This window comes from Triturus cristatus, chromosome 2_1 (genome assembly GCF_964204655.1).
Source record: "Triturus cristatus chromosome 2_1, aTriCri1.1, whole genome shotgun sequence".
Lineage (NCBI taxonomy): Eukaryota > Metazoa > Chordata > Amphibia > Caudata > Salamandridae > Triturus > Triturus cristatus.
In genome coordinates, this window is record NC_140581.1 from 124710095 (window position 1) to 124734921 (window position 24827).

Here is a 24827-nt window from a genome sequence, read left to right on the forward strand (position 1 = left end):
CCTTTCTTTGATCTGTCCTTCTTTGCTGTTGCTGTGCGTGTTTGTGGTTGATCCTTGTCCTTTTCTTTGGTTTTTCCTGCGGCTCCTCCTGGGTCGTCTTGATCTGAATGGCCCATTTCTAAAAAAGGAGTTTCTTCAGTAGTGATGTTGGAAGTTGATGTTGAAGGTATGCTTGTCAGGGTCACAGTTGGTGTTTTGTCTTTAGCAATGTGTCTTCTGGGTTGTTGGGTAGGGTCACTGTCTGAAGAGGAGGTATCAGTGTTAGTAGTATAAGGTTTGTTCTGTCTACGTCTAGCGTAAATTTCAGCCCACGAGTATACCTCTCCCATTTTGTAGTCAATCGTGTCTCTTCGGAATTTGCGAATTTTTCGCTCGTTTACCTCCGCTGTGTGTTTGGCTAATTGGTTGTTAATGTCTTCAAGTATGTTGTTTAGTTCATCTGTTGTTACAGAATTTTCGAGTTCGGTTTTGATGTTGTGGATATCTTTGGTTAACTCTTCCAGAATGGTTGACAATTCTTCTATGATCAGGAGAATTAAGTCCAAAGAGCATTTGTTTAGGATAGCGAACCACCTGTCTTTAAATTTTTGTTGATTTTTGCATAAGGAAGGTTTCAGTGGGATTCTAAGACCCCTTGGTATTCTTTGGGCTTTATGGTACCTGATCAAGGTACTTGCATGTAAGTGTTGATTAATCTCCTTCTTAGAGAGATATAAGAGTTGGCGGATGTTCTGTTCTTTCGTTTTTCTACTGGAAAAAGTGGTTGTGTCCTCATTGATAAGAGCATATATTCTGGAGGCTTACACTATCAAAGTTTTCATCCTCTTCCTCTCAAACAACACCTTCCATATTCACAAATGCTCAGAGTAAAAAGGATTGTTTCAAACCCCAACAAAGTCATTGATCAACTAAACATCTTAACACAAAGATTCAAATCTCGCGGTTACCCTGATCTGGTACTACAAGAAGCAAAACAACGTTCATCCACCAAAAGTCGCAATGAGCTTCTCAGAATTCAAACTAAAACTGACAAGAACCAAATTACCGTAGTTTCCAAATATTCCACCATGAGCGCCACTTACAAACGCATCATCAAAAGACATTGGCAGCTGTTAAAATTGGAACAGGATTTCAACCACATCTTTGACGATGAACCAGTTTTTGCCTACACGAGAAATAAAAACATTGGAGAAATACTCAAACAAACACAACCATCCTCTGTACAACCTATCTTTAACCCCTTCGCTGCTGCGGACATTCCGCTGCAGCGCTGGGGGGGGGCAGCGCGGTGGGCCTGTGCTCATGACGGAGCCGCTCCGTCATGAGCCACAGTTGAGCTGTGCTCATGACGGAACGGTTCCGTCATGACTCCGCCCATTTGCGTTGTCGCCCCGCACAGGCGGGGAAACAGCGCCGCGCAGGCGGAGCGGCCGCCAACAGGATTGTCATGACGGAACCGTTCCGTCATGAGCACACGGCAACCGTGGCTCATGACGGAACGGTTCCGTCATGAGCGGGGAAGGGGTTAAGGGGACCATTCCATGTCTAAACTGCAATAATTGCAATAACATCATAAAAGGTAATTACATCACACACCCAATGAAGGGACACAAGATTAAAATCAAAGCGACAGCGACATGTGACACCTCTAATGTCATTTATATGCTCAAATGCCCGTGTGGCAAAATATATGTTGGACAGACGGAGCGAAAAATAAAAATCAGACTTAACGAACACAAATCTAACATCAGGACCAGACAACTCAAGTCAACAGTTGCCCAACATTTCACTGAAGCCGGACATAACGTCAGCCAATTGAAATTCTGTATCCTTGAAACAACCACAAGAAAGGAAGGTAGAGACAATCACAACTTCTTACTGCAAAGAGAGAATCGCTGGATTTACCTTTTGAATCCTATGAAACAATTCGGCATGAATGACCAGATGGAATTTACATGTTATCTCTAAATTTCCATATCTGAAGGTGCACCATGGTTACATTAGAGATGATGAACGCTATTTTGCCAATTTATCTGTATTAACTCACAACATCTTGTTAATCAATGTTCATTTTATCATTGACTGTATTTTCAAGCCTTGTCACAGTCGAATTTGATTCACTTCCTAATTTTTCTTAAACTCCTTTATTGATGTTCCTGTTCCAACGTGTATTACCACGTCTACATTTCCCCATATACTCGATTATTTTTTATGCACATTCACATCCACCACATTATACACCAACTGGTCCCGCTTTTATCTTTTTTATTTCTTCATTTATTATTTTTTATAAGTCATATGCACACCCCCCACATACCCGATTTTAGTCTGTCTTCACCTTTCCCATACACCATCATAGTCTTTCTTCAACACCTAGCAAAACACCCACGTCACACTCCATTGAACACTACATACTTCCGCGTTTTGAAACCTCAGCGAGCACGCTTCCCGCGCACCGCCGGCTTGATACGTAGACACCACTGATACTCGGTAAGCGTCAATGCATCCGAATAACTATAACGCGTTCTATCGACAATCACAAATACTAACTCTTTAAGGCCATCACGTTACGTTAAAACGTTAAATCTTTTTTTCACCTTTACTTAAGTCCTTCACCCGGTTCCGTTAACAAACCACCAGTTAAAACCGCACGGACACCACTTCATACTACAGGGTCGTAGCACGTAAGTGTTCACACTATTATTATCTACCGGACTGCACTTTATATTTTAGACCACATTTTCGGCATGTACCCACACGCGTAATATTAGGCACATCATAGTTATAAATACAATCACTGGTCCTTATAAGCACTTTTTTAAACCTTCACCCACCCGTCACTCCATTTTCGTCCCACCGCGTTCCTTTCATTTTTTCCTACATAGTAGTAACCTCCAGTCCTACTACCGCTCCATCTTTTATTCCTAGATTTCCCCTGATGAAGGCATAAAACGCCGAAATGCAGTGGGAATATAAAATACGGGAATACAACTTAGTATCAGCTGTTTAAGTACATACGAATCACCAAAACGATTCTGAGCTTTATGAAAATTTCAAATGAACAATAAAGCTTTTTGTCAAAAAAAACTTGCAACGATCTTCTTCATATATCTGGAAACCTCTTTCGAGGACTATAATCAGTGCCAGGGGGACACACCCCATCGTTTGGGGGTGCACCTCACAACACAACACCTTCGCTCCGTCACCCTAGCTGCTCAGCACACCTAGCTGAACACCGCAGGGCGCAGTGGTCAAATTTCCCAACCACTGCCATTGCACGATAGATGTTATGTCGACTGAAAGGACCCGTGGAAGCGCCCTCCCGAACTGTAATAGTCAGAGAGAACTCTAATCCGCCTTTGGTTAATCCAGACATCTGAGCCTACTGCATTCTAGTACATCTCCAAGCGCGCATGCGCAATCGCCTGGTTTCATTGCAGCTTTCATGATGCGCAGCAAGCATGCAGCAGCGCGCTCAGAGCTCCCAAAAGTCAACAGTATGCCTGGCAGCCAAAATGACCCTTTCCACCTGATTCATTAACAGACAAAAACTGCCACTGGCTGTCAGTCAAACCCCAAATTGGTATTAATGTTCTATGCCTAACTGAACAACGTCCCACAGGTTGCACTCAAGGCACCCTTTAGAATGGACAAAACTAGAGAGACGCGCGTGCTTTTCATTCTCTCCACGGCATCTCTCTGGCACGTGCTTTAGAATCTGGCTAACAGCCAATGGGCGAGGGGTTCTCAATGGCACACTGGTGAAAAGAAGTACACTACGAACCCGAGCCCGCAAAACACACCTGCCCTAAATATGGGACTAGCCAGGTATCTATAGAGTGCTGTGTAGCTGACAGTTGCCCGGTGCTGATCGACCCCAATTTCGGCAGCTATTGGACCCGGACCACACAACGTGGCTGAATGCTGAAGCCAGGACAAGAAACCGGATATTCGCCACTAGTAATTGCACCACACCTCTATCCATGCCACAATGATCTAGCCCCTCCCACTGCAAGAATGCCCCCCACACCCCCCTGCTGATGTTTCAATTATAAAATACAGCAGCAGCCATGGTTCAGTGGTCCCCTCAGGGCCCCGGTGCCGCTGCATGTGCTGCACTCTGCCAATGTGTCATGTCCTGGGCCCATGTGCAGGGAAGTTAATAACCCACTTGGTCGCAGTTTCAACTGAGAAACACAGCAATAATGCGGAAACAGTGGCACTCGGGCCTCTTGGACTTGACATCACGGCACCTGCTGCTCCAATGGAGGCCACTCCCCTGTGGCAGTCAAAGCACATAGGAGACTTTTAAATTTGACATTCATAAGAATTCAAATAAGCTGGTCACCGGCTCTGACTTTACAAATCTATTGAAGAGTTGGGTGACATCTAATGATCCCTTGTGGGTGCAGCTGTATTCATGCAACTGCGATCTAGGTCATCGATAGCTAATGATTTTATAAGTTAAAGAGCGCTAAGGTGGGAAAAGACTGTGTTGGCGCTACATAAAAACACAAACATTTACAACATGCGCAGAGGTGATCACATACCCACCAGACTACAACAAGCAAAATAGAAAGCAGCTCCACATTCGGGCTGGGGAGGAGACCTGGGAGGGCGAGGGCTGCCTGCGCATACGCGGTACCTGTCACTTTCGCGTGCCCAGTGGTGGCGCGTGCAGCTGGTGCAGACAGCGCCTGTCCCCTTCCGGGGCTCCCGTGGTGAAGAGGGAGCCCCGGCTCCAGAGAGGAAGTGCGGGAGCTGAAGTCCTGGGTCCCAGGAGGGGGCCCGGATGAAGAGCGGCAGATAGCTGTGCGGGGCTCCCATGCCTAAGGAGAAAGCCCCGCGTTGTGCTGGCAGTAGTGGAGCTGGAGTGTTCCGGAAGCGCTGCAGCCAGCCGCCGTTAAGGAGGATTCCCCCCGCAGACTGGGTGAGTGGGGGATTCTCCATTTCTCCAGTGGTTGTGCCTTTGAAGGCACAGTGTCAATGTTGGTTTCCTGAGCGGACCCGCCGTTGCGGGCTGCTCCAACGAAAGGGCGAGTTTAAAAAAAAAAAAAACAGAAAAAAAACGAAAGTGAAACTGCATGCTGGCTTGCGAGGGAAGGGGGACAGGAGATGTGCACGCCGCGTGACTGTAAGCGCGTACACAGGCTCCAATCCGCCAAAAGCCTGCGCGTGCCCATCTCCTGTCCCACTTCGGAGGCAAGTCAGCAACAATAGATCTCGCTTGCGACCGCAGTGCTTCGCGCTGCTTTCGCCAGGCGAGACCTAAAAAGGTAAGCCCTAGTCCTCTTGTGCTGCAGGAATGATCTGTGGCATTGCATGCAGGTCAGGTTGTAGAGGACCACAGTAGACAACCATGTGTAGTCCTTATCCATCCTGCGCTCCTTTGTGACCGTATGGTCACGATGACTATAGTTGGCACTTTGTTCTTCTTGGCTCTATTCCTACTTAAGGCATTCAAATTTCATACCTGCTGTTTCCCCTCATTGGATTTTTGTCATTACGGTATCATTTTGTTTATTAAAAATGACTGTTTTTCTAATTCGGTTTGGGATTTTTGTTTTGCATTTTTACTTTATTACTGTTAGGGTAATTTATAAAGTATTTATGCAGCACCAAAAGTTAAGCCTGGTCTACTCTGTGCCACAGCTACCAGGGGGTTAAGCATAGGTTCATATTTTTTTACTTTGAGGGTACACCCTGACAAGGGTTGTGATTATTCGTTGAAGTGAATAGTCACCCACCTCAAATAATAATACAGTTCCGTACACCTAGGTTGTATATACACCTGCAATGTGGTCTAACATTCACACTTTCACCAAGTATTTATTGTGTGGACATTTGCAACCCGACCGTAAAACTTTGTTTCAATTTCTCAACCTGCATGACTGAAGTTGCAAGATTGATGAAAATCAACTGCCTCAAGCTCAACACAAACACCTCACTCTGTGATTCCATCTGGTGGTCTGCCGAACGCGGATCTACACCCCTCCAACCAACTCATGCCAGGAACCTCAGAATAGTAATCCACAACAAACTTATGACAGGCCAAGTAAACGCATTCTCCATCTCCTGCTTCTCCACACACAAGATGCTGAAGAGCACCTTCATATGGCTGCCCATCAATAATCGCAGAACTGTCTATCCCTCATCAGCAAGCTGAACCACAGCAACGCATTTTTTGTTCAATGCTTCTCTGACCAAAAGTTTCCAACCCTTAAAACACTCGCCAGCCAGGGTCACCCTTAACATCCCACCCCGCATTCGCACCACCCCACACCTCAAAAGGGTCTGCTGGCTGCCAGTCCACAAACAAGCACTCTTCAGGCTTCAGACACACATAAAAATACTTGCACAACATTGGCCCTCCATAACTGAACAACCACATAAACTTCCCCAAACCTACCAGACACTCTGCTCAGACAGATTCCTACTTGCACACAACCCCTGCATATGCATAACCAGGTCCGTCGGCATTGTCTTCCGTCCTCACTCCTAAAGCCTGGAACAACCTACCCCTGTGCATCAAAGCTGCCTCCTCCGTTCTCGATTTCTTAAAGAAATCGAAGACCTGGCTCTTAACCTAGCCCACAGCCCTGGCTTGGCATATTCAGCTCCTGTTTCAGCCCCAGGCGACCCTCCCGAGTGAGTTGTGCCCTATGCAAATACCCATAACACAACCAGTATACATATGCTTTCTTGCTTCACACACATCTACTTAATCTCACCCTCATGCAAAAACACAATCTAAGGTGTGTTAAGAATTGTTAGCTACTTCTGTGTGATCCAGTATCCTTTTGTGCATCTCTGCTAAGTATACTTGAGCTGTTTAAGATCTGTTTGAGAGTCCTGAGCCCTAAAAATGGTGGCTGGACTTCAAAACTTGAATTAGAAAAGTTGCAGACTGTTTTTGGCCCTTGGTCATTAATTAAAATGGACTGCCCTTGAATCCTGCGCGGTTAATAAGAGTTTCAGTACTTGTTTAGATAGCCGTTACTGGCTATATATACTTGTGCTTTAGAGAGACGTAATTTGAAAACTGATAACTTTTGTGCTTCTTTTGTGTTGACTCTCAGTTCTCCTTCCCTGGTATCTGTGCACCTTCAAAGAGGAGTGTGCTATGTGTGTGAGTTGGTAGAAGTATGTGTAACAGTGCAGGAGCTTGTTTTCCTTAGTGTATAAATTGCAACTATCCACCATCAGAAGAAACGGAGCAGAGTGTAAAGTAAACAAGTCATTAATCTACATATGAGCGTTATGGCTTGGTTCTGTTTGTGACACAGAAGTGCTAAATTCTCAATGTGATGTAGATGGATGAATTCCAGTAGCTGGGAAATGATTAAGTAACCTACTTTTTTGTTTTCGCAGGGAAAGCTCCACCTAACCTGCCTCAAGGAGTACCACCATTGTTGCATAGCCAGTATATCATGGGCCCTGGAGGACTTCTACCTGCCTACCCAGTAAGCCTGTTTCATAGATTTTCATTTCCTCACCTTTATCATTCGGACTGTACTGTTATTGCTTTGTTTAAATTTGCATTCTGATAATGCCTTAAGTATTGACTGAAGAATAAATGTATTTCCCAATTTTCTATGGGCCAGATGTAGAAAGAGTAGGAATAGCAATTTCCAAATAGCAATTTTATCCAAATCTCTCTTTCCTATTTACAAAACTTTTTGTTACATACTTGTGATTCCTACTGGGTGTCAAATCAATCTACCTCATGAATATTAATGAGGTAGGTTGCAGCCAATTAGGAATGCCGCTTTAACAGGAATGGTGGCCTGCTGAGGTCAGCAGACCCCCATGCCTGTGATTGCCTTTGAATAAAGATTTATTTTAGTTTTTGTTTTTTGTTTAGATGCGAGCAGTTTTCCTGTAAGGAAAACTGAATGCGTTATAATAATAAAACATTTTACATTTTGTTTTAATTTTTTAAGAGCAGGCAGTGGTCCATGGGGACCCCTTCCAGTTTGCAAATGCCTTACCACCAACTTTGAGTTGGTGGTAAAATATCGGTTTTGCGTCTAAAACCTGATAGGCATCTAGCCACAAATTCCTTAACTTTCGAATTCTCCCTGTGCGCCGCGCCAGTCTAGATCTGGACATTTTTCAACAGCACCACTGCGCATCGGGGGATGGCGTCGTATAACTCCATCATGACGTCGATTCTGGTTGTGACGTCAGCTGAGTCATATAAGTCCCCTCCAGTGAGCAGACAACAGTTTCTTCTTTTCCGCATTGCAACTCGGATCTGGAGAAGCAGTTCCTTTGGCCGTTTTCTGGCCTACCTCGACATTTTGTGTCGGCTGGAACAGTGTGCCCTTCATGTCTTCAGTCTTTAACCCTTGTGGGTCTTGTGCACAACAGATGTTGGCCACTGACCCTCATTACATTTCTATGTGGTGTTTGGGAGAACACCACGACTCCAAAGATTGCGGCTCAGAAGCCGAAGGCACTCGCAGAAGACTATATGAAACGCCTGGCGGCGCGGTCCTCTGAGACTTCACAATGGCCTCGGTCGTCTTCTCCTCGTGGCCATTCACTGGGCCATTTCAGTAGCTTGATTCGTTCTCATGGATGTCACTGGAAACCATCAACATCCCAAGGTAAGAGCAGGGGGTGAAGTTGCAGCCCCCGACTTTGCCGCATTGAGACTACATCTCTCAGTTTGAACTCCTGTTCTGTTGTTGAGGAGGCCATACACAACTTCGCCCTGCACCTCCCCATTGTAGGAGACTGGCTTAGTATATGTTGCACACTTATTTAAGTGAGGCACCTTGCACTAATCCAGAAAACCCTTATGGTGATTTTAGTGGTCCATGATACCCATAAAAAGCTCTGAGTGGTAGCTGTGCAAAGTAGCCTTCAGGCTTATCTTGAAGGAGTGTTAAGCAGCTTGTTTTACCAGTACGATCTTTTCGTGTATGTTAAATAAAAAAGAACCTCATAGTCTTAATATAAAAATACTTTATTACACAACAGTCACTAACACATTGGTATATCTCCTACCCTGAGATATCAACACAATACTTCTAATGCCATTAGGTAAGTAGCACAAAATTCAGTGGTTGCCAGGGTGAGACCAAACCATATATCTGAAAGAAACAGTTGGTTATAGATTCCTTACCTTAGAATTAACCCCAGGCGTCAAGACTGGATCCGGAAAGTTTTTCGTCCACAGTACCCCTGCGTGTCGGAAGGTGGCGTCGGTCGACTCCGCGTCCGTCGTTGTGGTCGCCTGGATGACATCGCGGTAGCTACATAGACGCCACTCTCGCGCGCTGACGTCAGTTCTTTCTTTTACCGCGCCAGCAAGCGCTGATCCGGAGAGAGCTGTACCTCCAGTCATCTTTTTCTTCACTTTTGTCGACTTCGTATTTTTGAGTCCACAGACACTTGGTGCACAAGGGATGCCCGGCTTCAAGGCCTACGGTTCCTGTAACCGACTGATGTCGGTGACTGATCCGTACTGCGTGTGCCTCATCTGCCTGGAGCACAATCTCGACCCCAAGTCGTGCTCCGACTGCCAGACCATGGCCCTAAGTCTTTGCGGGGGTGGTCCTGAAAGCTACTTGAGGCCCGTCAGTCTGCTCCGCATCATTCAAGGTCCCGGTCGCGTAAGAGGTCTAGGAGCCAACATCATTCTTCATCTAAGTCTTTACACTCTGGGTCAGGTAAGTCGAAGCACAAGTAGAAGTTGAAGAAGCATCGTCGCTTTTGGACTTCTACCTGTCCGTCGGCCAACGCGAAGATGGATGCAAGTGGTGCCCCTCCCGCGTCTCCGCGTGCAGAGCTCGAAGGGCCCACTCCAGGTTTCCCTCCCTTCCTGGGACCGGAGCGACCCCCACCCAGCTTCGTCAATTTTACGAAGCGATGCACCCCATCTTTGGGTGGCCCGACTCCACTGGCACCTTCGGACCCCGCTGACTCGGCTGGGGGCCCTGGGCCTTCTACGCCGGCTGCTCCGGCGCCGCAGGGTCCCCTTGGTTCCAGGCCTGGATCCGGATAGGCGCTGGTCGACCTTATTACGCCTCCCCCAGTACCAATTCCACCGGCACCACGTCCGCTGCCGGCGTCAGCTGTGCCCCCACCCCTCCCCTCCCACCCCCTCCACCCCGAGCGCCTTGATACCGTCACGGGTGAGTAGCGCGCTTTACAAACCCCCTGATTGATTGATTGACATCGATCCTGGCCTCCAGCCTGAAGTAGACACGGAGCCGGACCGGCGTCGACCGACGCCGGATCCGACGCCGACGGGTACTTTTGTGCCCCTGTTCTACCCTGGCTCTTTTGAGATCAGATTGGCAGCCAGAGGAGGGTGAGGAGGACTGGGAGCGGTCTGGAGACCCTTTGACCGGCCTGTTGGGGTATGAACAGGACTGGGGACAGGAACTGGGGGAAGCCAGTGGTCTGGATACCTCACCAGACCTTGGCATGATGTCTCCTCCTACCGTGGCTACTGAGGAGGGAGCATCATACGCAGTGGTGTGGCGCAGGGCGGCCGAGGCTCTCCACCTCGAGCTACCTACAGTGGCAGTCAGAACTAACCGCCTGACAGAGGTCCTTCAACCGGCAATGAGCTCTTCGGAGCCCCTGCTGCCGTTTAATGTAGCCCTCACGGACATCCTTTTGGGCACCTGGTCCAGGCCCATAACAGGGGCTCCTGTGGACAGGAAGATTGCACGATGCCACCGCCCGACCCGGGCGACCCCACTTTCCTCTCCCAACACACCACCCCTGTGAGCTTTGTGGTCCAAGCCTCTACCTCCAAGGGCGCATTCTCTACCGCTGTACCTGATAAGGAATCCAAAAAGCTGGACCATCTTGGTAAGAAGATGTTTTCTTCCTCCAGCTTAGGACTGCAGTCGGTAAACACTGCATGTCTTTTGGGCCGTTACACCCACTCCGTGTGTGACACGGTTGCGCAAGTGCTGCTTCAGTGCCTGGAGGAGACCCGGGCCGTGCTCTCCCGTGCAGTTGCTGAGAGGAGATATGCATCGAAGTTTACCATCCGCTGTGGGCTGGATACCGCCGACGTACTTGGCAGGACGATTTCCACATCAGAAGTCCTTCAATGCAACGCCTGGTTGCATTCGACTGGTTTTTCCAGGGATGTCCAATCCACTCTTATGGATATGCCCTTTGATGGCCATCGCCTTTTCGGCGACGAGGCAGACAACGCCCTGAAGCGCTTCAAGGACTCTTGGGCTATGGCCAGGTCCTTGGGCCTCTCCACCACCCACCCTGCGCAGTCTGCCTTTTGGCTCTTTCGTGGATACGGAAGAGTTGCCCCGCCACGTCATGCCCAGAGCCACATGCTGGCACAAGCTGTTCAGCGTGGCCAGGGACGTGGGAACCAGCGCCGGGATTCTGGGGCCAGTGGGCGGACCAGTCCACCACAGCCCCCTCTGCAGCAGCCTCCAAACCCTCCTAGTGCAACCTTTTAAGGCCACCAAAAGCCAGTGGGTGGCAGGATCTGCCATCACCTCCTCCACTGGCACACCATCACGTTGGACAGGTGGGTTTTGCAAATAGTCCAAAGGGACTACTCCCTCCCCTTCAAGACTACCCCTCCATCCATGCCACCTCAGTACCATCACATGTCGGAGGATCATCTGGCCCTTCTCCAACAGGAAGTTTCGGCTCTCTTGGCCAAGGAAGCCATCGAGCATTCTTGCCCCAGAAGTAGGTCGTGGTTGCTATTATCACTACTTTCTGGTGCCCAAGAAGGACAAAGGCCTGCGTCCTATCTTAGATCTCAGGAACATCAACCGCTTCCTCCAGAAGAAGTAGTTCAAAATGTTGACGCTCGCTCAGGTCTTGTCTGGCCTCGACCCTGGAGACTGGATGGTAACGTTAGACTTGCATTACGCCTATTTCCACATCCCTGTCCTGCCGGCCCACGTGTTGCCTACGGTTCACGGTGGGCCACGACCTCTTTCAGTTTACCGTGCTCCCCTTTGGCCTTACAAGCACCCCTCGGGTGTTCACAAAGGTGATGGCGGCGGTCACTTCTCATCTGCGCAGATTAGGGGTTCCAGTCTTCCCCTATCTCGACAACTGGCTGTCGTCTCCCACCTCCAGACTACGGCCGACCACCTGCATTCGCTGGGTTCTCCATCAACATGCCGAAGTCACACCTGGTTCTGGACACAACGCAGTTTCGGGTCTGTCCTCCCGAACAGTGAGTCCGGGATATTCGGGCTATGATTCCGATCTTTCAGCCTCTGTCCCAGGTTCCAGTCAGGATGACCCTCGGGCTACTGGGCCTGATGGCCTCCTGCTGGTGGACCATGCCAGATGGCATATGCAGGCTCTGCAGTTGGACTTGAAGTTTCAGTGGGCACAACATCAGGGGAATCTGTCCGATAGCGTTCAGATCTCCGAGGGCACTGCACAACAATTACAGTGGTGGCGAAGGAGCCAGGATTGGGTCAACAGCAGATCCCTCTCCCTTCCCCAACCAGAGTTCACAGTGGTGACGGACGCATCACTTCTGGGGTGGGGCGGCCACATGGGAGAGGCGGAGGTCAGAGGCCTCTGGTCTCCGGCGGAGTAAATGGTGCAAGGTCTCTTTCTGCAGTGGGGAGAGCCTTGGTTAGATCTATTTGCCACTAAAAAGAACGCGCTATGTAAGCAGTTATGCACGGTGGAATTTCAAAGGTGGCATTCGCTAGGCGACACTTTTCGTCGCGAGTGGAGTTGCGGTCTTCTCTGTGCCTTTCCGTTTATACCACTTCTGCCCAGAGTGCTTAAGATCAAGCGCGACCGGGCCCAAGTCATTCTTGTGGCTCCGGATTGGGCACGAAGAGTCTGGTATCCTGAGCTGCTCAACACGGCCATCGATCCTTCCGGTCCAACTGCCTCTTCAGGAGAATCTTCTGTCGCAGCAGCAGGAGACGGTCCTCCGCCCGAACCTGTTCAGCCTCCACCTCCTTGCATGGAGATTGAGCGGCGGCAGTTGACATCGTTTGACCTGCCTCCGTACGTTTGCGACGTTATCTTGGCAGCCAGGCATCCCTCCACTAAGATGGTATGCGCCTGCAGATGTAACACATTTTCAAGTCCCCTGTTGTAAATAGATTCCTTAAGGGCGTTACTCCTCTTTTTCCTCCTGTTCCCTTCATAATGCCCCAGTGGGACTTTAACTTGGTGCTTACGTATCTTATGTGCGCTCCCTTTGAGCCGCTGCATAACGGTCATCTCAGGTTCTTACTTTGAAAACTGCTTTTCTGGTGGCCATCACCTCTCCACGCAGGGTGAGTGAGCTACAAGCTTTTTCTTCCAAGCCTCCCTTTCTGGCTGTCCATCTGGACAAGGTCGTCCTTAGAACAAGACCATCCTTTCTTCCCAAGGTGGTTACTTCTTTCCACATTGGCCAAACAATCACTTTGCCCACCTTCTTTCCGCCTCTGCATCCTTCAAAAGTGGATCCAAAATGTGCGCTTTCTTTCTATCTGGATCGCACAAAGCAATTCCGAGTAAATGACCAGCTCTTTGTTGGGTACGTGGGTGCTAAGAAAGGTCGGGCCGTTCACAAGCATATCATCTCCCGGTGGGTCGTTTTGTGCATCAAAGTTTGCTATTCTTTTGCAAACAAGGAGCCTCTAGTTGGACTGCGCGACCATTCCACCAGGGCGATGACGGCCAACACTGCTTTGGGACGGGGAGTCCCCCTTAATGACATCTGTCAGGCAGCTACATGGGCATCGCTGCACACGTTTACTAGACAGTACTGCCTGGACAGCCAAGTCCGGAGTGACGACTTCTTTGGCTGTTGTGTTCTCCAGGACTTTCTGGTGTGAATTTAATTTGCAGACCCACCACCGGGGTTGGTATTGCTGGGGTATCTATTTTAAGGTAAGAAATCTATAACTAACTGTTTCTTTCAGATTAACAAGTAACTTACCTTTGGTAACAATATATCTGTAAGAAACATAGGTTAGTTATAGATTCCTTACCGCCCCACCCATCCTCCCCGTTCTGCTAACTGACTAGGGTTAAGGACATCGTTTCAGGGCCCAAGTTTTGTGCACCAGTGCTCAGTGTCTTGCATGGCTCTGCGCTTCTGGCGTGAAAGGTTGTGTACAGAACTGACGTCAGCGCGCAAAGGCGGCTTCTATGTAGCTACCACGACGTCATCCCGGCGACCACGATGCCGGACACAGTCGACCAACGCCACCTTCCGACGTGCAGGGGTACTGCTGACGAAAAACTTTCCGGATCCAGTCTGACGCCTGGAGGTAATTCTAAGGTAAGGAATCTATAACTAACCTATGTTTCTTACAGTTATATCATTACCGAAGGTAAGTAACTTGTTCACTAAGAAAGTGGAATGCGACCTGCAAAAGAAGACAGGACTTGGACCAGAGCTGGTGACACAAGGAACCGCCCACGGTAAGTACCCAGGAACCCCACGGAGGCTGTGTGCAGAGTGAGAGCACAGCTGCTCACAAATGGAAGTCAATAGAGAAGTCGCTGTTTCAGTTTCACAGAAGAATGACCCTTCCCAGAGGACCTCAAAGAATTTCCTTGGGGGACGTAAGGTTGGAGAGCCACCCCACCCGTGGATATCCAGGGAATCCAGTTTACCTACACCAGGGAAGCCAGGTGCATAGGAGTGGAGGGACATCATAAAACGCTGTAGATGGCAATGGAAGACTTGGAAGAAAGTGCTTCTGGAGAAGATGGTGACGAAGTCCGGTGGCATCCACTGGAGGATTCTGGAAGTGAAGAACCTGCAGGCAGAGGGGACAGAGTCTATGCCACTCAGGAGTGACTCGGAGGTTAGGCAGAGCAATGCCCACCGATGTCGGAAGCTTTGGAAGAGTCAACACTGATCTTGTCGCTGCAGCTGTATGGACCAGGTGACTGTGAGAAAGACCAGGATTAATTCACGAGCTGTCCCATGTCGGATGTCAGTGAATAGGGGGTTGGTGTCCAGCGGGAGCACCAACAAGTCTTCGTAGCCACAACTGGCATGAACAGCGAAAAAGGAGCATCAAGGGACTCATTAACAGCAGGAGAGTCAGCATGCCACAAGCAAGCAGGTTAGCCCACTAAAGCAGTAGAAAACCCTCAGGAGGACCCACACATCCATAGGCACAGGAGTCACAAGAGGACCTCGAGCAGTGCTCCCTGAACTAATGCTCACGGTGCAGAGGATGTGGTGAGGATGATGAGCTTGGAGGGAAGAGATGCTGGAGCTTCTTGTAGCCTGAAGAAATCCTGGAGTGCAGACCCAACAGGCTTTGCCAGCGGCAAGTCGACACGGTGCACAGGTGTTCGGTTCCGACTAGGGATACTGGCCTCAAATTTGCAGTGCGGACAAGTCAGGCTACGAGGGAGTTGCAGAACCACCACCTTTTGTTTCTGAGCCTTGGGAAGTCTGTAGGACGACAGGAGCAGCAGACCGGTCAACTTCATTGTGGTGCCGGCAGATGCAGGGGAGTAAACCCTTCACTCCAGGGGATATTACTTCGGGTGTCCTTGATGCCCTCAGGTCTGTCGTACAACCTGGATGAAACACAGATGGCGTAGAAGACTTGCAGAACAGCGAGACCAGGAGCAGCAGGAGTCTTCCTTGATGCAGTCCAAGTGTCTAGACTGTCGAACAGTGACGTAGTTTGTCTTGAGCCATGTCCCACGACGAATCTGAGGACCCACCCACAGGGTAAGCCTTAAATGCCTTAACGGAACGGTTGGAACGATGCAGGGAGTCCTTCCCAGAGGAGGGAGGGGGGGGGGGGGGGGGGTACTCACATGTCCTTTGTCCGGTTTGCGCGCGTGAGCCAAGAGCTCACTGATCTGTCTCAAACTGAAGTATACAAGTATGGCACCAAATGTGCCCTTCAAATCAGTCTGGTGGTTCTGGGAAGCACCCCCAACTCAGCCCAATACACTAAGTCCTGTTTGGGAGGTGGCCACACAGCCCTGTGGCAGAAAACCTATTGTTCTACCTTCCCCTGCTTCAACTTGGATCAGCAGCAGGAGGGCAGAATCATGTCTGTGGTCGGCAGCAGCACTAGCTGGCTTTCAGACCCTGAAAGGATGTTACCAAGAGTACAGAGGGGTACCCCAAGGAAGCCCCCAGTACATGGGATCATACTTCCAACACTGGAATCAGTATTAGGGTATGATTCCAACATGTTTGATAACAAACATGACTGGGCTCAGTGCAGCCGCTATATAGTTAGACATCTCTTAATGACCGATGTCCACTATATGTCTCAAAACGGCTGACCCCACTTACAAGCCTGGAGAATAGACTTCTGGGTTTGTAGGGTTGTCCTGCTCATGCAGGGGCACCCTTCTTATAGCCAAGAACCCTGCCCTTAGGACTGAAGAGCCTGCCATAGGGGTGACTTTTAGGTTTTAAGTGTAGTGACCTCAGATGTAAGGAAACTTATCTTTCGTAAAAGTTGCAAGCACCAACTCACTCAGTCTGCAATGGCAGCCCTGTTGTCAAAGTTTAAGTGGTCTCCCATGGGTGGCACTTTACATGTTGCAGCCCATGGGAGACCTCTGGTGTACCTATGCCCTAGGTACCTTAGTACCATATACTAGGTACTTACAAGGGTAAACCAGCAGCCAATTGTGTATGTACAAAAGTACTTAGCATGGTCAATTTAGGGATAAAGCACAGTGGCTGGGGGTGGGGAGGGTGTTGATTAGCAGGATCCCAGTCAGACTAGGTCAAAAACACTGACACCAAGCAGAAAGTGGGGTAACCATGGATGCAGCTCCTTCTTTCCTACAGCTACCCAATCCATAATGTTTTGGATTTTGCTCTGTAAAGGTTGAACTTGCCCCCCACCTACCAGCACCATTCCAGGCCTGCCAGAACTTGGTTCACCAACCTCTAGAATGTGTCTGGTGCATTTCTTAATCCAAAGTGAACTGATAGTGCCCACCAGGAGTCGAAAATGCAGTCTTGGGTCTGGCAGCATCTGTGGGCCTGATTTTCCAATAGCCTGGAGTCAGGTCAATAGTGCTGAGATACTCGTCGGCAGCCGGAGTATCAAGGAGTTCATCTGCCCTGGTCCTTGGAAGAGCATCAGTCTTGGTGAATTAATTGAGGCCTCTGTACTCTACACAGAACCTCATTTATCTCTTTCCACCCAAGGAATGAGGTTTAGGTAAAATGAATTCTGGACTTGCCCAAGGGCTGTCTGAGGGCTCAGTTACCTCCAACTCTAGCATATTTTAGACCTCTGTCTTGATGCAGTCTGATATGGGTTGTCTATAGATTTTACTCTTAACAGGCAGACTGTCACCTGTGTCCACCTCATGAGCACAGCAGGTAGTCTGACTGGGTGTCAGAGAAAGAGTTCTAGGAACTGGCTGAGTACCTGTCTACAATCAGTTTGTTGCTGGTCAGTGAGGCTGTCAGCAAAGGTTACTCCATCTACTGAAACATCAACTAGGTTGTGCGAGAGGAGATCAGGGATAGGGTCACTCTTCTTCCTGTCCCTTATCAGTGGCCATGAACAAGCTCTTGTCAGCCCGTTCAAAGTAAGGCTTCAGGCGGTTTACATGAAGCCACCCTGTGGGGGCTTCTTGAATGTGCCTAGGTCCACCAAGTAGGTGACCTCACCTTTCTTCTCCACAATCGTATGGGGGCTATTCCACTTGTCTTGGAGTGCTCTTGGGACCACAGGCTTCTGGCCCAGCTGATAAACTGCAGAACTGCATTTTGGTTCTGCCATAACTTTTGTAGTTCTTGACTGGCCTCGAGGTTTTTATTGGCCTATACTCATCCATACGTAAATGCAGGCCTACTACATAATCTACAACCTGGTGGAGGTTGGAAAGGCTGCTACTATTCTTCCTTCACCAGACAAAGTGGACCCCTTAGCTGGGTGTCCAAACAGAAGTTCAAATGGATTGTAAACCATTCCCTTCTGTGGAGACTCTCAGCAGGCAAAAGAAGGCAAAGTAGTAGGACATCCCATCTCCTCCTGAGTTTTGCACACAGTCCCATCATCATACCTTTGAGGGTTTTGTTGAATGTTTTAACCAACCCATTACCTTATTGATGGTAGGGTGTGGTGATTTATAAGTTACGTCACACCACCTCTTTAGGGAAACTCACCCTGGCAAAGATTCCGAATAGGGCTTTTGCCACTGCAGGAGCTGCAGTGGTCCTAAGGGGAATAGCTTCTCGCTACCACTACCAGAATTAATCTGTTCCCAGAGACTGTTGGAGGATATAGGGGACCAACTATGTCAATCCTTACTCTCTCAAAGGGAACCCCAACCACTGGTACTGGAATTAAGGGGGCCTTTGTAGTCCCACCTGACTTGCCACTGGCTTGGCAGCTGACACTGGAGCAACAAAACTCCTTGATGTCTTAAGACATATGGGGCCAGTGAAAGTGTGGGAAAAGCCTGTCCCAAGTCCTTGCTTTGCCCAAGAGGTCATACAAGGGGTAAGTCATGTGCCAGGGTCATTGGTTAAACGTCTGAGGAACAAACAACCTCCTGGTAGTACCAGGCTTGGGGTCTCTAGCCTCAGAATACAGGAGCCCATCTTCCCAGTAGATCCTATGAGATCCACTGACATCCTGTGCCTCTTCTGCAGCAGCTTTCTTTCTGAGGCTTTCAAGAGAGGGGCAGGATTTTTATTCCAGACTCAATTCCTCCCTGAAGGTTCCTCCTGCCCCCAAAATCTCTTCTGTGTCAGGCCCAAGCTCTTCTGGGCAGTTTCCTCGCATGGGGCAAGATCTTCGCCCTGAGGAGACTGATTCTCATGTGCAGTGCAGAGATAATGACACAAAGGGAGATGTGCAGCTGTGACGCAAGATGAAACGGGGACATCGGTACCGGGAGAGAAGAAACGTTTGACAAAGAGAGGGGCCCAGCCGGAGAGAGAAGCGAGCACACTAGGTAGCACGAGTCTGAATATGAGAGGGAAGAGCAGGTGAGGCACATAAATGAGGAGGAGAGAGCAAGATTGAGAATGCAGGCTGTGAGACTAGCAGCGGAGGCTGCTGGGCACGGGGTGATCTGTAAATACAGAGTAGTGACAGTCACAGCACGAGGACATGTGGGCGGCAGAGTATACTCGGCAGGGGACAGGCGAGACAAGCTGTGATTGGTGGGAATGAGACAGCCGTGCTGAAGAGTCCATTGCGGGAGAGGCGACTGCCTACCTTAAGAGGTGGGGACGGCAGGAAGAGGGTAGAATGTGTGTATTTCTCTTTGCAGTTTATTTGTGCAGTTTTACACAGGGCATAGGAGCTCTACGTAAGTAGTAAAAGATAAAAGCGAGACAGTGGAAGACTTCAAATGCATTTCGTCAGCAGCTCGAAGAGTAGAGGGTTACAGAGAAGATGAACAAGCATGAGTGCTTGAAAAGTGCAGACGTGCTCGTGGCCACACTAATTGCAAACTGATGGCCTCTGCGCGCCGCTGCTCGCTCCTGCAAGGTGGATGCCAGCATAAGCACGAGTGCTTGAAAGGAGCCTAACGATTTCTAAAGGTCATCTCCTAGTGCAGTGCATGCGCGCTGCACTAGGCTCGACCTAAAAAGGACCAAGTTTTGAATGCAGCTTCTAGCACCCTCTAGAACTCTACCAGCAGAAGTAGTTTCCCTCAGAATTACACCTCACGTTGTGTGTGTGAAGGGAGTCTCCCTGAGTCCTACTCAGTTTTTTTCCTCAAACTTTCTGGAATTTATTCCTGGAATTTTATCTTGACCAGCATGTCTGAAAAAAAAAAGGCCCTTTCTGCCCATGTAAGACCTGTGGCAGGAAAAGGCTTCATGTTGATGATCCATACAAGGACTGTATTTATTGCTCCAACCCAACCATGAGGTGAGACAGTGCAAAATTTGTCGCACTTTCTCTTCAAAGACTTTACGGGATAGAGAGGGGAGGCTGCTATCGAGGCTCCTGTCCACAAAGCAACAGAAGTCTTCTGAAAAGGACAGTGATGGTTCATCAGGGTGTCACAGGAGAACACCTCTGGAGAGGGAAGAAAACAACTCGAACCCTCCCAAGAGAGTAAGAGCTTTACTAAGGAGAAACACCGTAAAGTCTCCCCCGGGCCTACATCATTTGTACCTACGACTCCTGTGGGCAAGGAAAAGGACCGTCTTCAAGCCTCTTTCGCAGATTCTAGAAGGCACAGAGACAAATCATCATCGACCACGTCATTGACAACTTCACAATTGACAATGACAGTTACTGTGACATCGTCTGCACCGTCGACGTCAGGAATGACTGCAGCAGCCATCTCCGGCCCTATACTGTAGATGAGAATCTCACTATCTAAAAGCCCATTGACGGTAAGCATTCTGCCTCCCTCGAGTCGATAAGAAATTCAGCGCCCCAGTGGATTCTCCTTCGAGCCTCACAGGTCTCCCCCCCCCCCCCCCCCCCCCCTCTCTATGCGAGACCTCATCCCTGAAGATAGGTGGCAGGGGGCTAGCAAGATCCTATTGGAGGGATAGTGACCAGCCTCAGAGACCATAGACTGTGCTATGGATATAGCCAACACATGTTTCCGCCAGCTGGCGTTGTGAATGAGCAAGGGATGGTTGAAAGCCAGTACCTTCAGACCTGAACATTTTAGTCATTGCTTTTGATGGGAACTCTGTTAGGCAAACATTGAAAAGGCGATATTGTCTATCAAAACTGATACTGACAAGGAAAATGCCTTTCAGAGGAGCAAAAGGACGCAGTTCGCTGCATACGTAGGCAATTAACAGAGAACACATCAATACCAAGTGTACCAACTACAATGCAGACAAACCTACAAGCCTCCTACTTATAGCCAGTCTTCTATGGCTAGTTTCTCTTATCAGGGAGGGCCTCAGAAAAACACCCAGGGACGAGATGTTGGAGGAAACCATGATCTACACCGGTTACCAGCCCCCTCCCTCCCTCCCTCCCCTCCTCTTCAACTCTTCCCGCCATCCTGTCCCGTGGGTGCGAAGATCTCCAAATTTTTCCAGTAATGGGAGAACATAACGGACCAATGGATATTAGATCTTAACTCCTTAGATCATACTCTAGGGTTTACAAAAAGACCTCTAACTAGTACAACCACAAGACTCCTCCCCCTCGTCTTCACTTATCGCACAAGGAGGCAAAGATCATGCTCTCAAAAGGAGCGATGAAGGAAGTTCCAACTCTACGAAGGGGTCAGGGTTTCTATTCCTGTTTTCTCTTTTTGTTTTTTGCTGAAGAAATCATGGGAGTGGAGACATACTGCAAATCAGGAAGCTCAACAAGTTGCTAAGAAAGCAAACATTCAGAAAGGTAACTTTGGGCGAGATCCTGCGTCGCCTCAACAGAGGAGACTTTATTACCTCACTTGATTTGGAAGACGCATATATCCACATCCATTGAAAACATTGACAATTCCTCAGGTTTACAGTAGCTGTTACCAACTACCAATTCAAGGTCCTCCCCCCTTTCAGCCTCAAATCAGCACCCAGGATATTTACCAAACTCCTCGCTCTAGTAGACAAAGCTCTACGCTCTCAAGGTCACCGAGTATACCCCATACTTGGATGACTGGCTGCTGAAGTCACCAACAAGCAAGTCAAGCTACCAAAACCACAAATGGTTGTCTTCAACTGTTCAACAAGCTAGGGCTGACAGTGAACTTCAAAAAGTAATCTTTCCTTCCCAGCCAAAGATACCATTTCTGGGAACCACATTAGATACAGTTCAATGCAAAGCCTTTCTATCGGACGAACGCCAGATAAGACTACAGCAGTTGGCAATGGCCATCTCAATAAAAAAGGTCTGTTTCCGAAAGGAGGTACAAATCGCTCCTAGGAATGTGGCAATGCAATGGTGGTAACACAGACCAAACCTTTCAAAGGGTCTCACTTTCCCTTCAAGAGATTCCAGATTACATCCGAACAACCGATGCCTGTATGGAAGGCTGCGAAAGACATCTGCAGGACCTCCAAATTCAAGGCAAATAGTCCAGTGCTCAGAAACTAAAGCACATCAACAGTCTGGAGTTGAAGGCCGTATCCCTCTCTCTACAAGCCTTTCTTCCAAGGATAACAGGTGCATACGTGCTGGTTCATATGGACAATGCGAGCAGTATGTTCTACATAAACGAACAAGGGGAAACCAAGTCTCTCACACTTTCGCAGGAAGCTCAAGATCTATGGAACTGGACAACAGAGCATGGAATTTCTGTCGGAACCGAGCACGTTCCAGGGTTGAACAACACACTAGCGGATGCTCTCAGCAGAGCAACAGACAATTACCACGAATGGGAACTCAGTCAACACCAGCTGGACAGTTTGTTTTCACTGAGAAGGAAACCAGTGCTAGACACATTTCCCACGAACATCAACACCAAATGCCAGTCCTATGCCAGCAGGTACCCTCTCCCCGTGTCTCTGGGCAATGCCCTTTCGATGCAGTATTTGCCTACACTTTTCCCCCATCCCATTGATCCCCAGTGCGCCAACCAAGATGAAGCTAGAGCTTTGCCGCCGGATACTCATAGCTCCCAGGCACCATTGGTTCCCGGAACTTCATCTTTCAGAATCCAGACCCATACAACTGCAGCTGTCCCCCTCTTTCCTAACCAGGAACGACGGGCAGCTGTGCTGTCCGGACCCTGCGTCACAACACTTGCATGTCTGGCTCCTAAGTTCTTAGAGTTTAGGGACAAGAACATCTCGTAGGAATGTAGAGACATCCTCGTGAACTCTACAGAGAAAAGTACCAACAACATGTGCAGGCTGAAATGGAAACAGTTCTGCTTCTGTTGCCAGCTAAATGAATTGCGTCCATTTACAGCATCCCCAGAGCAGTTTTTACTATACCTCCTCTCCTTGCCCAAATCAGGCTTGGCTTTCGCTTCAGTCAAGGTACACCTAGCCTCCATCTCTCATTATTGAAGAGCTTCTAAAGCTCCTTCCCTTTGTGCTTCAAGCTTGGTGAAGCAATTTTTGAAAGCACTTTTCGGCACCATTCCTCCGGTGCGGGCATCTCCCTTGGAATGGAAGCTTAACGTAGTTTTAGCACAGTTAATGAAACTACAATTTGAACCGATTCACAAAGATGAATTGCAGTTCTTGATATGGAAAGTCGCTCTTCTCCTGGCCCTCAACTCAGCTAGGAGAGTGGTTGAGATACGAGCATTCACCATCAAGGAGCCTTTTCTGCAGTTTAAAGAGGACTCGGTCACTCTAAGAACTAATCCTATGTTTACCCCTAAAGTACCATCTCAGTCCCGCCTTAATGAGCTGGTAATACTTTTTTGCTTCGTCCCGAATCCATCAACGCCCCTGGAGCAGGCATTACATACACTTAATGCTAAACGATGCCTTCATTTCTTCCATCAGTGAACAAAGTACATCCAAAAGGACCAGTCCTTGGAACTCACTACAGGTAAGTTAGGACTGGACGCGGTGCACAGGAGCTCGGTTCCAGCAGCTCCAGCGAGAGATTGCAGTCTTCCAAGTTGCACACCAGACCGTTCCGACCGCGGGAGAGCCACAAAACCACTATCTGTGTAACAGAGAATCCGCCAGCTGCCCGTCGTCGTTGAGGTGCCTGCGGATGCAGGGGAGGGACTCTTTCACTCCAAGGGAAATTCCTTTTCGCTGTCCTTGATGCAAACAGAGTCCTTGTGACCTTGAGGGATGTATGGCCACAGAGGTTGCAGGAACTTGGCAAAGTACAGGAACAAGGTTGCAGTAGCAGCCCTCCTACCAGTTGCAGATGCCCATGTGCACTATCACTGAAAGGAGGAGTCCCTTTACGTCGTTACTGGGAAAGACTTCTTCGAAGAAAAACATCTAGCAAACATCTGGACCCAACACTAGATGGCATGGATGAATTTGTCAGGGATATTTGCCTACTCTTTTTTCACCCCTCCTTCATTTCTGGTTCGGAGGCTCATTCAGACATCACTCACACTGATTCTAGTGGGTCCCACTTGGGCCTGCTAACCGTAGTTCACCTTAGTCTTGGAACAATCAGTGGTTCCACATCAAAAGCTGCATCTCAATTCCAGCCTTCTCACGCAGAGCCATGGAGAAGTCAGACATCCAAACCCCAAGGAGCTAAATCTAGCGATTTGGCTCCGGAATTCATAGTTTGGTTATTTAAACTTGCCACCAAAGTGTAGGACTATTCTTAAGGAAGCAAGAGAGCCTGCTACCAGAGCATGTTATGCAGCAAAATGGAAAATATTTGGTTTGAGGCATATGAGCTGTAGATCACATACTGTGCATAGATCGCCATCTGGTGTTGGGCCCGGATGTTTGCACTTTGTTGTTGTCCTGGAAAGTCTTTGGATGTCACGGGATAGGCAGCTCCTCCTTTGGACAATAGTGCGCATGGGCATCAAATCCATCGCCAGATAGTTTTTTTCCGCCATCGGGCTCGGATGTGTTCATTGCGCTCCAGTTCGGTGTCAATACCGATCATCTTTTCGACACAAAATCCTCACCCATACTTCGGTATTGTTTCGATCACGTTCCCCTTCGATGCGCATCTCTCCAGACCTTCAAATCTTCGATTTCGGTCGTCGACGCAGGCCTTCGGGCCTACCTGTGCCATTGGGCCTTCGGCTCATGGAAAAGACTCCCTTTAAAAAGTGTCCTAAATGTGGATCCAAGTTTCCAAACGCAGATCTTCATAAGGTGTGTAACCTCTGCCTTTCACCCTAGCACGAGGCCAAAGACTGTCCAGCTTGTGCCTCCTTCTGCTCCTAGAAGACGATCCGGGACCGTCTGACTCGAAGAACAATGGCTCGGTCATCGACATCCATTCTCGACGACATCTTCCAGGAAGGCATCAATGTACCGGAGCAGGAGCAGATCCAACACAGCA

At 48.8% G+C, this 24827-nt stretch overlaps 1 protein-coding gene across 6 annotated transcripts in view; it reads left to right on the forward strand.

Annotated features, from left to right (window-relative positions):
* The window catches only part of UBAP2 (ubiquitin associated protein 2), a 1669217-nt gene that overhangs the window by 1247936 nt on the left and 396454 nt on the right, over positions 1-24827 (forward strand). For all 6 annotated transcript variants that reach the window (XM_085628825.1, XM_085628795.1, XM_085628777.1 and 3 more), the window contains exon 20: positions 7372-7463. In XM_085628825.1, the coding sequence (XP_085484951.1) occupies positions 7372-7463 (92 nt within the window). The remainder of the gene's footprint in view (positions 1-7371; positions 7464-24827) is intronic.